The sequence below is a fragment of the Nannospalax galili genome, unplaced genomic scaffold, assembly GCF_000622305.1.
Source record: "Nannospalax galili isolate Female #2095 unplaced genomic scaffold, S.galili_v1.0 scaffold995, whole genome shotgun sequence".
In the NCBI taxonomy this organism is placed as follows: Eukaryota; Metazoa; Chordata; class Mammalia; order Rodentia; family Spalacidae; genus Nannospalax; species Nannospalax galili.
In genome coordinates, this window is record NW_008337291.1 from 472,130 (window position 1) to 488,080 (window position 15,951).

General features: G+C 39.2%; 1 protein-coding gene and 1 pseudogene across 2 annotated transcripts in view; one reads left to right on the top strand and one right to left on the bottom strand.

Moving 5' to 3' along the window:
• Rab3gap1 (RAB3 GTPase activating protein catalytic subunit 1) overlaps window positions 1-15,951 on the bottom strand; it is an 89,884-nt gene that overhangs the window by 35,968 nt on the left and 37,965 nt on the right. For both annotated transcript variants that reach the window (XM_008832451.3, XM_029563234.1), the window contains 2 exons: window positions 15,358-15,523; window positions 7,050-7,149 (listed from right to left, as the gene is read on the bottom strand). In XM_008832451.3, the coding sequence (XP_008830673.1) occupies window positions 7,050-7,149; window positions 15,358-15,523 (266 nt within the window). The remainder of the gene's footprint in view (window positions 1-7,049; window positions 7,150-15,357; window positions 15,524-15,951) is intronic.
• On the top strand, window positions 10,774-11,189 carry LOC103733586 (annotated as a pseudogene).

Genomic DNA, 15,951 nt, shown 5'->3' on the forward strand with positions numbered 1-15,951 from the left:
AAAAAAAAAAAAGACAAGGGCTGGAGAGATACACTGGTGCTCTTCCAGAGGATCCGAGTTCAGTTCAGTTCCCAGCATCCACTTGGCAACTAACAACTACCTATAACTCCAGTTCCAGGGATCCGACACTCTCTTCTGGCCTCTTTAGGCATTTCACACACAAGTGCACTTACATACATGCAGGAAAACACTCATACACATTAAATAAGTAAAACTTAAAAAAAACAAATAAAAGATACACTTATTAGTCATTGTTTCAATCAAGCCATCCATTCTAAATTTTGCTCTTATTCAATATTTCTTAACTATTACAAGAGAATATTATTCCTGTACTTTCTCATAATTTTCTAAGAACATGATTAATAAAATTTAAAAAGATTAAGTACTGAAAAATTTAATCACCAACCTACATTCTTTAGTTTTGTTGTTGATTTATGAATAACAAATTGCCAGGTTTTTCATCATTAATAAAATTATGTCTGGTGACAGTAAATGGAATATTTAAAATTCAGTAAAGAATCTTTTCCAATATGAATGTCTTTACACTGGAGGAGGACTGAGAGGGTAACTCAGACTCTTAATTTCATCCCTCTTGAGGAACTAATAAGCACTTCTTGAAAGGACATTAAAAGGATTTATTTCTCTTTGAATATGGTAGTTTTAAGATGTTAACATTAAACTAAAAATTCCTATATTTAAAGTCTATTGTTGAGTTAAATCACATTTGACTAAACCTAAGTAAATTACTTAGTAAATATGGCTAAATTATTAAGTAATTTTCCCCAATTAATGCATTCCATTTTTCTAAACAATACCTGCAACATTTTACTACAAGATATGAACTTTTGTGAGCTTCAAAATTTATAAGCATTTTTATAAATAATTAAAAAATAACCAAAATATGACTGTACAAAAGTTTTAACTGAATCAAAAGGTGGTAAGTGCCAGGTGTGGTGGTGCAGGCCTTTGATTCTAGCACTCAGGAGGCAGAAACAAATGGATCTCTGTGAGATCAAGGTCAGTCTGGTCTACATATCGAGTTCCAGGCCACCAGGCTGAGTCTACAGGGAAATCCTGTCCCAAAAAGGACCCCCTCCCCCCCAAAATTGATAAGCAACACTGTAGAATGAAAAGAACCAAGGAATTAAGAGTTTATCTAGTACCTGATAGCACATTTGATCACCTGGTGACCATGTGACATCAGGTTACTTTCCTTAAGATTCTTACATTTTTCTAAGAAACATAACAGTATTTGTATTGCATAATAAATTAAAATTAAATAAAATTAAGATACGAACAATATCCACTGAAGTGGTGGCATAAGCCTTTAATCCCAGCACTCAGGAGGCAGAGGCAGGTGGATTTCTGCAAGGCCAGCCTAGTCTACACAGTGAGTTCCATTCCAGCTGAGGCTACTGGGAGACCTTGTCTCAAAAAGACAAAAAAAAAAATTATTATTTTTATGTGTATGAGTGCATTGCCTGCATGTATGTAAGTATACCTATGACATGCAATACCCACAGAGGTCAGAAGAGGACATCAGATCCTTTGGAACTGGAGTTAGGTACAGCTGTTCGCTGCCATGTGGGTGCTGGGAACCAAACCCAGGTCTTCTGCAAGAGCAGTCAGTGCTCTTAACCACTGAACCATCTCTCAAGCCCCGAGTTTAATATTTTTATTCACATTTTTAAAAATCTGGCAACAGAACATTAACAAACACCTTATTGGCTATCAGAATTACAATGTAGGATTCTAGCCCTTGGGCTTCTTAGATCATTAGAACTACACCACCTTGGGAAATATTTGGGGCTTGTTTGGGAATTGGGGATTAAATGTAAGACCTCACAGAGGCTAAGGAGGTGCTGTATCACTGGTATACACCCCAAGCCTCTACTTTGGGAAAGGTTTAACCTAATTAATAGAATGGCCTTGAAAAAAAGGAAAAAAGAGGAATGAAAACTTGTAACTTGAAGCTGACTGGAAACTAAAAGCCTTAGCTTTTACTTCCCTTTATTATGGTTTAGATGTAGTTCTTTCACTGCACATTAGACGTTTAAGTTATTCAGTTATATATAAAACAGTATTGGCACATAACTGCCTAAGGCTAAGGATGTACAGTATTAATTTCAGTATCATCCCTAGCCCAGTAGTTATTATTTTTAATCTTACAAATAGCCAAAGAGTTGGAACAAAATAAACCATGAAAAATATTTGTTTTCTTTGTGAGAAGTAGACTAAAAGTTTTTAAATTAGAATAGTCTTCTAATAGATGGATGTGGTGGCTCATACTTGCAATCTATACACTTGGGAGGCTGAGGCAGGGGAGTTGCCGTAAGTTCAATGCCAGCCTGGGCTACAAAGTGAGTAATAGGCCAGTCAGAGACACACAGCAAGACCCTGTCTCAAAACAAAAACAGAAAGTCTTCTAGTTATTATAAATCTATATTTCATTTCTTATTAAATGTATTTGAAATATAATACACTCATAGGTGAAATACCCAAGAGTCATAAGTTCACCTAAAACCAGGTTTGGTGGTGCATACCTATAATCCAAGCATTTGGGAGGAGGGGATAAAAGTTAAGAAGTTCAAAGTCATTCTCAGTTACATAGGGAGTTCAAGATCAGCCTGCCTTTAAAATAAAAAAGAGGGAGAGGGGAGCCGATGACTCAGTTAAGTAAAGTGCTTACTGTGTAAACATAAAGACATGAGTTTGGATCCCCAACACCCACATAAAAGCTAGACAGTGGCCATATCTGTAACCACAGCACTGGGGAAATGACAGGCAGATCCTGAGGGCTCGCTGGCCAGTCAGTCTAGTCGAAAACCACAAGCTCCAGGTTCAGTCTGTCTCAAAAAATAAGGTGGAAAGTGATAAAGGAAGACCTCTGACATCTACCTCTGGCCTGCACCCACGCACACATGCATTCACTACACATATACACACACAATACAAGCTCACCTAAAAGTGGTGGATTAAAAGCTGCATCTGTGTGATAGGGTGAACGAAGAGGCAGGATAATAAAGAACAGACTCTGTTCCAAAGACAGAAGACTGGAAGAGCATGGGAAATATAAGAAATAAATCATTATGGTCCATTGTCAGTATATGCGGTACACTTAGAACTCATCAAAGAATCACAGATAAGCAGGAGACACTATGTGTATCTCCTCCCTAGCTAGCAGCTGGTGCCTGCATGTCTCAGAGCTCTGAGGGTCGAAAAGTTACAGGCAGTCTGCTACGTGAATAAGACCATGACCATGAGACCTGTGCAAACCCCAGGACATTCATTAGATAAGGCTTTACATCCTAAACCAACAGGATGGGAAATTTGGGTGGGGAAGTTCTAGAAGAGCATGAAGATTGTAACTCTCTATGGGGTACCAGCATATGGGAAAAAGAGGGCAGGAATTTCTTGAGATCAGGGACTCCAAATTGGCACAACAACCATTTATGCCTGTTCTGTAGGCTGGTGTCTGTTTCTGCAGAATGGAAAAGTAAGAACGTTCTCTTTTGCTAGTCTCTTGAATTTGTTATTACAGAATAAAGGTCTTATTTTGCACAGGAAATCACAAAGGAAGTAACAAAAAGTACAGACAAAAATAAGGACAACACAGCAAAATGGAGCAAGCAGCATATGGTTCCAGCTGCCAAGGTTCTGTGGTGGGTAGAGTGAGCAAGGTGGTCCTGGTGGAAAGAGATTTGGATTCCTAACACCGGACAAGGCCACAGATCTGCAAGCCTCAAATCCAGCTCCTGTTCTGGTGAGACAGAAAAACTCCTTGGGAGTGACAGGTCAGCAGTGGAAAGGGATCCATTTTTGTCCATTCATGTCCAGAGGGCAATGGCCAGGCACCACTCTTGGAACAATGTTTAAGAAGCTACCGTAGGGGCCTGATCACAAAGAATAACCCTAAATCAGGGAACTTGGGGATAACTTATCACAGCCAGAGGGTTAAAGATAGTCAAGGGAGGTAGTCTAGGTTTACATAGTCAGCATAGGTTACACAGTCAGTTCCAAACCAGCCTGAGCTATAGAAGGAGAGGGAGGACCTGAAAAATGTGAATGCATGTAATTGAAAGGCTTCTTCTGCACAGGAAAGGAAACAGCCAGATGAACAGGAAAAAATCATTGCCAGCTATATATCTAATTGGGGCATCAGTATCTTTAAAAAGCTATCATGAACAAAAAAACTAAACACAAAAATGACAACTCATCCAACCAATAAAAGGACAAATGAAATGAATATAGTTTTCTTTTTCTTTTCTTTTTCAGTCTTTTTGAGACAGGGTCTCCCTGTAGCCCCCAGCTAGTCTGGAACTCACTTTGTAGACTGACCTTGAACTCACAGAGATCCCACCTGCCTCTGCCTCCCAAATGCTGGGACTAAAGATGAGGCGCCACCATGTCTGACTCATGAATATAGTTTTCAAAAGATGAAATGAAAGTGGTCAATAAATATGAAAAATAAATGAACATCCTTAACTATCAGAGAAATTCGAATTTAAAAGTATATTGAGATTCCATCTCACCTCAGTCAGACTGGCTTTCAATAAGCAAACACTACATGCTGGGAAGAATGCAGGTGGGAAGCAAATGCTTGCTCTGGCATTTTCAACTATCAGAATAGGGGTTCATTAGAAAAGTAAAAGAAGGGCCAGCAAGATGACTCCATTAAGTAAAGGAGCTTGCTGCCAAACTTGATGACCTGGGTTCAATTTCTGGAATCCACATCAGGGAAGGCAAGAACTGACACCAGCAAGCTGTCCTCTGACCTCCATGCATACGTGTATATATCCATATACACACTAAAATAAATACATTTTTAAAAAATAAATAAAACTAAAAATATAACTATCATTTTCTCCAGTTATACTAGGAAATCTAAGCCAACATACAACAGACTTGCTCTATTCACAACAGCTAAGATATGAAACCAGCATAGATGCCCTTTAAAAGATTAACGGGGGGCTGGAGAGACAGCTCAGCGGTTAAGAACACTGACTGCTCTTGCAGAGGACCTGGGTTCGATTCCCAGCACCTACATGGCGGCTATGAACTGTCCTTAACTCCAGTTCTAGGGGAATCCGAAGCCCTCTTCTGACCTCCGCAGCATTGCACGACACGGATGCACTCACATACATGCAGGCAATACACTCATACACATGTGATACACACACAAACATAGACAATGAAATTTGAATTCAGCCATACAGAAAGCAATTATGTCATCTTCAGGAAAATGAATCACTATGTTAAGCAAAATCAGACTAATCCAGAAAAACATTTCATGTTTACACTTAGGTGTACATATATAAACAGGAGCGTATGTATGTATGTATGTATGTATGTATGTATGTATGTATGTATATAAAGGAGTGGAGGAGAGCTAAGGGAAGAAGGCAGCTAGAGAGGGTAATGGGGGGAAAGAAACACTAGTTTTTCCCATATGCAGAATATAGATTATATCAATGTGTGTATATACACATATGAATTTTATATATATGTATATATAGACTTGAATACTTCTTCATGAAACACATCACTTTTTTTGGCTTTTTAAAAATTTTTATTTTATTCTTTTATGTATGTGAGTGTATTGCCTGCATGCATGTAGGTGTACCCGTGTCATGAAATGCCCACATAAGTCAGAGGAGAGTGTCAGATTCCTTGGAACTGGAGTTACAGACAGTTGTTAGCTGCCATATGGATGCTGGGAATCGAACCTGGGTCCTCTGCAAAAGCAGTCAGTGCTCTTAACCACTGAGCCATCTCCCCAGCCCCAGTTGGCTTTTTTGTCCTTGAGACAGGGTCTCCCTGTAGCCCAGCTGTCCTGGAACTCACTATGTAGACCAGGCTGGCCTCAGTCTCACAGAGATCCACCTGCCTCTGCCTCCTAAGTGCTAGGATTAAAGGCGTGTGCCACCACATCCAGCTTTGTACAATGAATACAAGCTAATAATAATTAAAAAAAAATGAATGTACAGATATTATTGCCAATCTTACAGAAACAGAATGGATTATAAAAAGGTAACTGTGGGGCTGGCAAGACAGTTCAGCAGGTAAAGGCACTTGCTGCCAAGATAATAACCTGAATTCCATCCCGAGGATTCACATGGTAGAAAGACAAACTGACTGCCACAAGCTGTCCTCTGACCTCTACACCTCCCTGCCCAAGGTACACTCATGCCCTGACACACATACATACATACACACACAATAATAAATAAATACATACATACATAAACAAAAAAGCAAACAACCCCAACAAATTATGGAGGAAAAAAACTAAACACCTTAATTAGGCTATACATCCCTCAGGCTGAGCTTTCCTAGAATTCAGATAACATTTTGTTCATTCATACTGAGTTCTTGGTACAGCCTGGCCTATTAGAGATCAATAATGACAATGAATTAGTTTGTCAATGACTAAGCAGGCAAACTGATTCTGATAACATTTTTATCAAGACCATGTTAAATAGTCTGTTTCCCATATAAGACTATATACATAATTTTTCTTCCCAGTGCTCTAAGGTTCTCTATATGACTGTTTTCAGTTTGAGAGTGGCTTCTCTTACACTAAAAATACATATTTTAATCAATCACTGAATGGTAATGCACAGCATACAATGTTCCATCATAGGAGATGCCTCATAAATCATCTCAGCTTTCAAAGACAGATTGCCAAATACAAAATAACAGTCTCTAAAAAACTTAAGAGCTTTTCTTTATGAGAAAAAAGTCATACATGCAAAAAAAATTATAAAAGCATTCCTTTAATTCCAGCACTTGGGAGGCAGAGGCAAGTAGATCTTTGTGAGATCAAGGCCAGCCTGTTCTACACAGTGAGTTCCAAGCCAGTTGTGACTACAGGGAGACCCTGTCACAAAAAGTTATACAGGCAAGGAAATTAGCAATATTACATTTAAAGTGAGTACAAGTATTTCTAGTGTAAAACACCTGAAATACTGTTAAATAATTTCAATTTCTTAATATATTTTCTTTTCTGCTATATATAATAGGTTAAACACAGTTCCAAAAGTTCTTACCTGGAGGCTGCTGAGGCCAAAAATACTGCTGCCAATCCTGAAGAACATAGGTAAACCGAATAGCAATGCTCACTGGAGGCAAGGGAGTTAAAGGGCAGCCCTAGAAACATATGCAAAGACAATACCATGTAAATGCTTGAGCCTATATTCTGATTGATTCGGTACTAAAATTTGAAAGTTACTAACAGATAAAATATTAACATGATGAAATGTGCATTTACAGTGTATAGTGTTAGACAATAGTGTGTAGAGTCTAACCATGAAAAGGAAAAATAAACCACGGAACTTAGATCCAAAGGTGTGCAACTTGGAAAGTCAAGAAGGAAGAAATTAGACCTTGTTTTTAAAAAATGGAAAAATAAGCCAGACGTGGTGGCACATACCTTTGGTGCCAGTACTTGGGAGGCAGAGGTAGGTAGATTTCTGTGATATCAAGGTCAGCCTGGTCTACAAAGTGAGTTCCAGGCCAGCTGGGGCTACAGGGAGACCCTGTCTCAAAAAAGCAAACAAACAAAAATAATAAAGTTTTTTGGTTTTTTTTTTTTTAATGGAAAAATAGCCAGACATGGTAGTATACATCTTTAATCCCAGCACTCAGGAGGCAGAGAGAGGCAGGCAGATCTCTGTGAGTTCAAGGCCAGCTTGGTCTCCGTAACAAATTCCAGGTCAGCTAGGACTACAGGGAGACCCTGTCTCAAAAAGACCCCTCTCCCTCAAAAAATGAAAAATATACTCTGAAAAGTCACTATATAATTGGCCATGTATTTGTAGAAAAGGCATTTCTATAATTTCTGCACACTGTTTCCAAAAATGTTTCCATTTGATAAAAAGACTATGCAGCATTAAAAAATTAAACCAGGTATGTTGGTATAGTCCCAACTAAAGAGAGTAAGGAATGCCAAGGGCACTCCAGGCCAGCCTGGGCAATACAGTTTAGACCCCATGTCAAAAAACAAACAGGGGCTAGAGATGGCTCAGTGGTTAAGAGCACTGGCTACTCTTGCAAAGGACCGGGGTTTGATTCCCAGCACCCACATGGCAGTTAATAACTGTTCTAACTCCACTTCCAGGGGATCTGACGCCTTCTTCTGACTTCCTCGGGCATTTCACAGCACGGGTGCACTTACACACACATGCAGGCAATATACTCATACACATAAAATAAAAATAATGAAATTAAAAAAAAAATCAGTTAACAAAAGAAGACCTAGTATTATCCTTAAGTTCACTAGCAATCATAAAAATCCTATGATCCCTGCTTCTCTTCATGTGAGGAGAACAAGACTGAGTGGGTACAGGAGTTGCCTAAGAAACTTTGTCAGAAGTGTAGGTTTGATTCCCTATCTACCCAGCTTCTAGGTATGCCTCAGGCTGCTAGTCTAGAGACTGCCCTCTGAGTAGCAAAGGGATAGGAACATGTCACTGGTAGTCTTAGATAAACAAAAACTCTTTCTGAAGTTGCAATACAGGTGGCTGTGATGAAAAAAATGAATCCAGCTGGGTGTGGTGGCACACCCCTTTGATCCCAGCACTTGGGAGGCAGAGGCAGGTGGATCTTTGTGAGTTCCAGGCTAGCCTGGTCTACAGAATAAGTTCCAGGACAGCTGGGGATACAGGGAGACCCTGTCTCCAAAAGACAAAAAAAAAAAAAAAATTAATCCAATTTTTAGACTGAGGTGGCTTAGAGAAGTATGGTGTGATTCTGGTTGGTCAACCTTGTTTGTTGGGCCCAGTATCAAATGAAGCAGAAGTGTTAACAAGGTCACTGTGATAACCTCTGCTCCAGTTCACAAAACACTGTAGATAAATATACAAGATACCTGAAAAGCAACAGGAGCAAACACAAGCCAGATAACTTTGTAGACCTTAGAAAAGGCACCCTAAGAAAACTCAAGGGGATATACGAGGCTCAAGGCACATGCCTCCTGAGATCTGGATGTGAAAGAAGAAACTGGGATTACACATTAAGCTAAGGAAACAAAGCTGTCAGCAAGAAAGCTCAAAAAGCACCTATTGCCAAGTCTGATGATCTGAATTCAATCCCTGGGATCCACATGGTGGAAATAGAATCAACTCTTTTTTTTTTTTTTTTTAATCTTTTTTGAGGCAAGGTCTCCATGCAGCCCCAGCTAGCCTGGAACTTAACTCTGTAGACCACGCTGGCCTGGAACTCACAGAGATTCTCTTGCCTCTGCCTCCCCAGCTAAAATATTTTATTATTTAATGTGTGTGGGTATACTGCCTGCATGTATATAAGTGCACCCATGTTGCATGAAGTGCTTGCGAAGGTCAGAAGACTGCATTGGATTCCCAGGAACAGGAGCCACAGATGGTTGTTAGCCACCATATGGGTGTTTGGGAACCTAACTTGGTCCTCCACAAAAGCAGACAATGCTCTTAACCACTGAGTCAATCCCTCCAGCCCTGAGAATCAACTCTTTCAAGTTATCTTCTAACCTTTAAACATGTGCTATGTCATGTGTGCACACATATACACACAGCAAATAAATGTAATAAAAATTCAAATAAAATAAAATAAATGGAAGGAGCCAAAAGACTCAGCCACAGCAAAGGCACAACATGTCTCCCCACAGAAGTCAGAGTAGGCAGGGCACTCCTGCATGGGACACAGATTGTGTTAGAGCCATATGCCTGAGAAATGACTTTGTGAGGGGAAAACCTGTCATTCTCACATCCTGAGCAAAGAAATTCCAATTCTAAGGTTATATATATATATATATACAATACTTCCAGTATGACCACAGAGCAATAAGCTTCAGACACCACTTTAAGACCTGGTTCTGAAATACAGACAGTGAGCAAAACCATGAGTTTGAAAACTACACACATCAGATAGAAAAGTTAAAATTTCAAAACAAAACTCTTAATAAAAAAAGTGTAGTTCTGAGCCAGGCGTGGTGGCACACGCCTTTAATCCCAGCACTTGGGAGGCAGAGGCAAGCCGATCTCTGTAAGTTCAAGGCCAGCCTGGTCTACATAGTGAGTTCCAGGACAGCTGGGGCTACAGGGAGACCCTGTCTCAAAAACACCAAAAAAACAAAAACAAAAACAAACAAACAAAAAAAACCATAGCTCTAAAAAAGGCAAATATCCCAATCAACATTCAAATTTGAAAAGCCATGGATCATAAATAAGGATTCTGAGAAAACTAAGAATATTAAGTTGAAAAGGAAAGGTGAGAAGTTTTTTAATATTTGGGAGTATGGCAGGAAAGATTTAAATTTGTAAGTTATTTGACTACAAATGTGCCCATCAAAAAGGAAGTATTATCTGGGGGCTGGAGAGATGACTCAGCGGTTAAGAGCAGCTGACTGCTCTTGCAGAGGACCAGGGCTCAATTCCTAGGACCCACATGATGGCTAACAACCATCTGTAACTCCAGTTCCAGGGGATCCAGCGCCTTCTTCTGACCTCTGTGGGCACTGCACGACACGGGTACACTTACATACATGCAGGTAATACATGCATACACATAAAATAAAAATAGTATTTTTAAAAAGGAAATTTTTTTCTAAGAACTAACTCTATGAAATGAACTAAACTATTGGTAAAGGATGAGTCCCTGGATCATGGATGCAGATACCAACAAGTGACTTTTAAAAGACAATATCAGCCAGGCATGGTGGCACATGCCTTTAATCCCAGCACTCGGGAGGCAGAGGCAAGCAGATCTCTGTGAGTTCAAGGCTAGCCAGGTGGGGTTACAGGGAGACTCTGCCTCAAAAAGACAAAAATAAAGACAGTGTCATGGCAGTCTCGGTCAAGCGGCAGGGGAACATGGAGGCTTGAGGAACAAGGCTGGTACCATGTTACTCACCACACTGCTCTGCCACAATCGCATTTGGGGCAGGCAGTGGATTGGGAAGCATTGGTGGCAGAAGGCGGTGTCCTTTTTTGAGAAGGAGACCATGATCTGTTGCCTAGAGATGGAGGCTGAGAACAACTCACTACTGGCTGAGCATGCTCTATATGATAGTGGAACAGGAATATAGCCACGCTGCAGAGCACATGGCCCAGGCTTTCAAGGCCATCAAGATGGCCACCACTTCTAAGTTCCCTCCACATAGATATGTTGCAGACCAGCTCAACCATCTCAATATTACCAAGATATGGTCCTAACTTGGAGCCATCACCTATCAAGTTTTTAGAAAACACTCTGTCTGTACCTGGTCCTGGAGCTGAAATTACTGTAATTTTTATAACACTGTGACCCCTTAGACCAGTGTGCACTCACATACATGCAGCCAATACACTCATACAAATAAAAATAATAAAATATTTAAAAAAACACCAGTAGTGGTTTCATTAAAAAAAAAAAAAGTGTCATAAGATAGTGAAAAAGAGCACATAACGGACAGCTTTATGCAGAAAACTTTACATAGTATGCAAACTAATTTTAATTCTCTCTACCAAGATTTTTTTTTTTGAGGGTGGCAGATGATATGATAAACTAATTAGGGATACTTTTGTTTTAAACGTACAAGTATTGAAAGCCAGAATTGAAGCTAGGTTCCCACATCAAGATATTCTCTTTAGGGGCTGGAAAGATGGTTCAGCTGTTACGAGCACTGGCTGCTCTTAAAGAGGACCTGGGTTCAGTTCCCAGCACCCACATGGCAGCTAACAACCATCCATAAGCCTATATGCAGGCAGGCAGAATAATCATACACATAAAATAGAAATGCCATAAATATTTTTTATTAATTAAAAAGAGAGAGAAATACTCCCTTTAGCCAGGCATAGTGGTACATGTCTTTAATCACAGTACTTAAGAGGCAGAGGCAGAGAGATCTGTGAGTCCAAGCCCAGCCTGGTCCATATAAAGAAAGAGTTCCAGGCCAGCCAGAGCTACGTAGTGAAACCTCATCTCAAACAACAACAAAAAGACATTTCCTTTTAAAATAGAAGTTTTCAAAAAGAGAAGTTAAGCTATGTAGGGCAGGGAAAGAAAAGATTTGAAAATGTTCATTAATATTTTCTTAAAGGAATAAGGCATCAATTATTTCTACCAGATCAGAAATTTCACCAAATTAAGATATAATTAGATATTTCTGATGAGAAAAAGAATTAAACAGAAATCAAAACATACTTGGTTTGTACAGAATTTGCCATAATATTATATACAGAATTAGGCAGTATGGGACTTTAGATCCCAGAAAGTTTGTGAAAAGAAAATCATACACCTACATGGAGTATTTCCAAAATTTTTACTTTAATTAAGAAACTCACAAGAAATTATGTTAAAGAGAGGGAATCAGAGATAATAAAAAGGTTTAACTTTATATTTCCTAACCTGTTTTTTTAAATATTTATTATTTTTATTTTATGTGTATGAGTATATTGCCTACATGTATGTGAGTGCACCCGTGTTGTGCAATGCCACGGAGGGCAGAAGAGGGCTTCGGATTCCCCTGGAACTGGAGTTAAGGATAGTTTGTAGCTGCCATGTAGGTGCTGGGAATTGAACCCAGATCCTCTGCCAAAAGCAGTCAGTGCTCTTAACTGCTGAGCCATCTCTCCAGCCCCATAACCTGGTATTTCAAATGGACTTACCTTTATGGCTGGCTGGCTTGCTCCCCCTGCCCCCCTCCACCTCCTCCCTCCTTTTCTATAGCACTGGGGATGGGGATGGAACCAGTGCTCCCTCCCTCCCTTCCTTCCATCCATTCTGTTTCCCTCCTTCCCTCCCTAGTACTGGGAATGGAACCAAGGTTCTCATGTATGCTAGGCAAGCTCTCTTGAACTGAGCTAAATCTCTGGCCCTAGTTTTTTCTGATTAAGTTCTAATTCCAAATGTTATACTTACAAATGATTCTTATTAAAAAGGAAATTCTAGCATTTTTTTCTATTTTTCCTTTTTAAAATTCTAAAACCTTCAAAAGGTAGGGAAACGAGTACAATCAATATGCACATGACTTTCACCAAGTTCAATGGCACTTACATGTGTACATGTGCATGCATACATATAAGTACTATATTTTTGGCTAAACCTTTTAAAAGTTGCAGTCATCAAGACAGTTCACCCCTTAATACTTCAGAAATTCCAAAAACAAAGACGTCACCCCCTACATATCTATAACAGTTAACGTACTCAAGATGTTTAACATCAATACAGTTTTCTAATATTTGGTACATATTAAAATTGTTCTGGGGCTGGAGAAATGACTCTGTGGTTAAGAACACTAGCTGTTCTTGTAGAGGATCTAGGTTCAGTTCTCAGCACCTACATGGCAGCTATCAACCACTCAACGACGTCCTCTTCTGATCTTCACGGGCATTGCATGTGCTTACACACATGCAGGCAAAACACTCATACACATAAAACTTTAATTTTATTATTTTTATTTTGTATGTATGAGTATATTGCCTGCATGCAGGTAAATGCCCACAAAGACAGAAGAGGCTGTCAGATCCCCTGGAACTGGAGTTATGGAGCTCTCTCCAGCCCCCCATTCATCTTCTTTAATGTAAAGGGCTCCAGTCTTTATTTTCAAGAGTCCAGACCAATTACTTTGTAAAAAGGTTCAATTTGGAAACAAATGATTGCTCCCATATATTTTTTACATTAAATATTTTGAAGGCAACACCACTCAGGTGGTTCTACTTTCATCAGTGCATCTCAGTAGGAGACAGATGATGTTGGCTGGTTTTTTCTTTCAATTACTTTATTAACTGATACATAAAAATATAATTTTATTTATGTTTTTAAGTTCAGTTTGCTAATCAAGTTTGATCACTTACGTGAGATAATGTCAACTTTAGCACCCAGAATTCTAATTTTTCCCTAAGAGCAGATTAGAGGAAACTTTTAAAAGGTGTGATAGTGTCCATCCTTCCTTACTTCCCTCTCTCCCTCCCTCCCTCCTTCCCTCCCTCCATCTTTTTTGTTCCCAGGTTTGGTTTTGTTTTTTTTTTGAGACAGGGTCTCTCACACTATATAGCCCTGGCTGGCCTTGAACTCACAGAAATCCACCTGGCCCTGCCTCCAAGTATTTTTTTTTTTAACTTTTAGAAAGAAAGAAAGGAAGGAAGGAAGGAAGGAAGGAAGGAAGGAAGGAAGGAAGGAAGGAAGGAAGGAAGGAAAGAAAAACAAACAAACAAACAAAACAGAAGCCAGGCATGGCGCCTTTAATTATAGAACTTGGGAAGCAGAGGCAGGCAAACCACTACAAGATCAAGGCCAGTCTGGTCTACAGAGCAGGTTCCAGGGAGACCCTGTCTCAAAAAAATAAAAATAAAGAAAATTACATTCTATTTATTGGGAGAAGGGGGTGCAGCAGTGCACATATAGAGGTCAGAGGGCAACTTGCAGGATTCAGTTCTCTCCTTCCACCATGTGAGTTCTGGGGACTGAACTCAGCTTATCAGGCTTGACAGAAAGTGCCTTGAGCCTGAGCAATCTTGTCAAACCTATGATCATATTTTTTCTAGAATACTATAGATATATTCAGTATATCCTGATAGCCCTGCAGTTTTCAGCCACAGACTATAACACAGAATTCAAAATCAAGTTAAAGATTTGAAAAAAAATTTTTTTTAATTATTTTATTTTTATTTTTTGTATGTGAGCGTACTGTCTGCATGTACACGTGTGTCATGCCAATGCCTCAGAGGTCAGAAGGGGGTGTTGAATTCCCCTGGAATTGGAGCTAAGGATGGAGAGATGGCTCAGCAGTTAAGAGCACTGACTGTTCTTGCAGAGGACCCAGGTTTGATTCCCAGCACTCACATGGTGGCTAAAAAAGAATATTTTTAAAGGAACAGAAAAAGACAATTCAGAACCAACGGGTTTAGATCTCAAGATTCTTAGTCAATGGTTCAAACTAGCAGCTACCTGAAGACTACTAGACTGGTAGATAAGCAATATAACTCTTAGAGAAATAAAAATAGAATCAGTAAATGTTAACAACCTGTAAGAAAAAAATAGGTAAACTCGGGGCTGGAAAGATGGCTCAGTGGTTAAGAACACTTGACTCTTCTTGCAGAAGACCTGGGTTCAAATCTCAGTACCCACATGGCAGCTAACAACTGTCTGTAACTCCAGTTCCAGGGGATCTGACAGCCTGCAGGCAATACACTCATACACATAAAAATAATTAAAAAAAAAATTTTTTTAAATAGGTAAACTCATTGGTATTTGATTAAAATGTTCATAACATCTGTAATCTATTTCCTTTTAATTCATCACATTACTGATATTAGAGAAATATTTCTATGCACTCAAATTACCAAACTGCTATTCTTATCTGGATTCCAAGTAAGGCTGGCAATGCCAACATGCACTCACAATCTTTGATTTGAAGATGTCCAGCAAGCCTGACAAATGAGTGTACTGATTTGGCACTTTTCGAAGATGAACCATTTCAAAGTCAGTCCGGACACCAGGACCTTGACATTCTCCCACATACATTCTTCGCCATTTGTGATGAATTTGCACAAATAGTGGTACCTGACTGCAGAAAAGTAACAATAAAGTTCATTAAACATTAAACAGCCACTAAAGCTCAAATTTTTTTCTTATTTTAATTCCAAATATTTAAAATCACTTAACAAGAAACACTTTCAAATCAGATTCTCATTTATTACAAAGATAGGCTTAATTCCACCAGGTGTGGTGCCCCACGCCTTTAGTTCCAGCACTCAGGAGGCAGAGGCAGGCAGTTCTCTGTGACTTCGACACCAACCTGGTCTCCACAGCAAATCTAGGCAAGCTATGGCTACAGGGAGACCCTGTCTCAAAAAGACCAAAAAAATTAATAATTAAAAAATAAAAAGAACAAAGATATGCTTAACTGTTTCTCCTTATACTAACAAACTCATGAAGTCTACTAGTACTTCAGTAAGAAAATTATGCTTAAAACCAACTTTGTTGTGAAATATA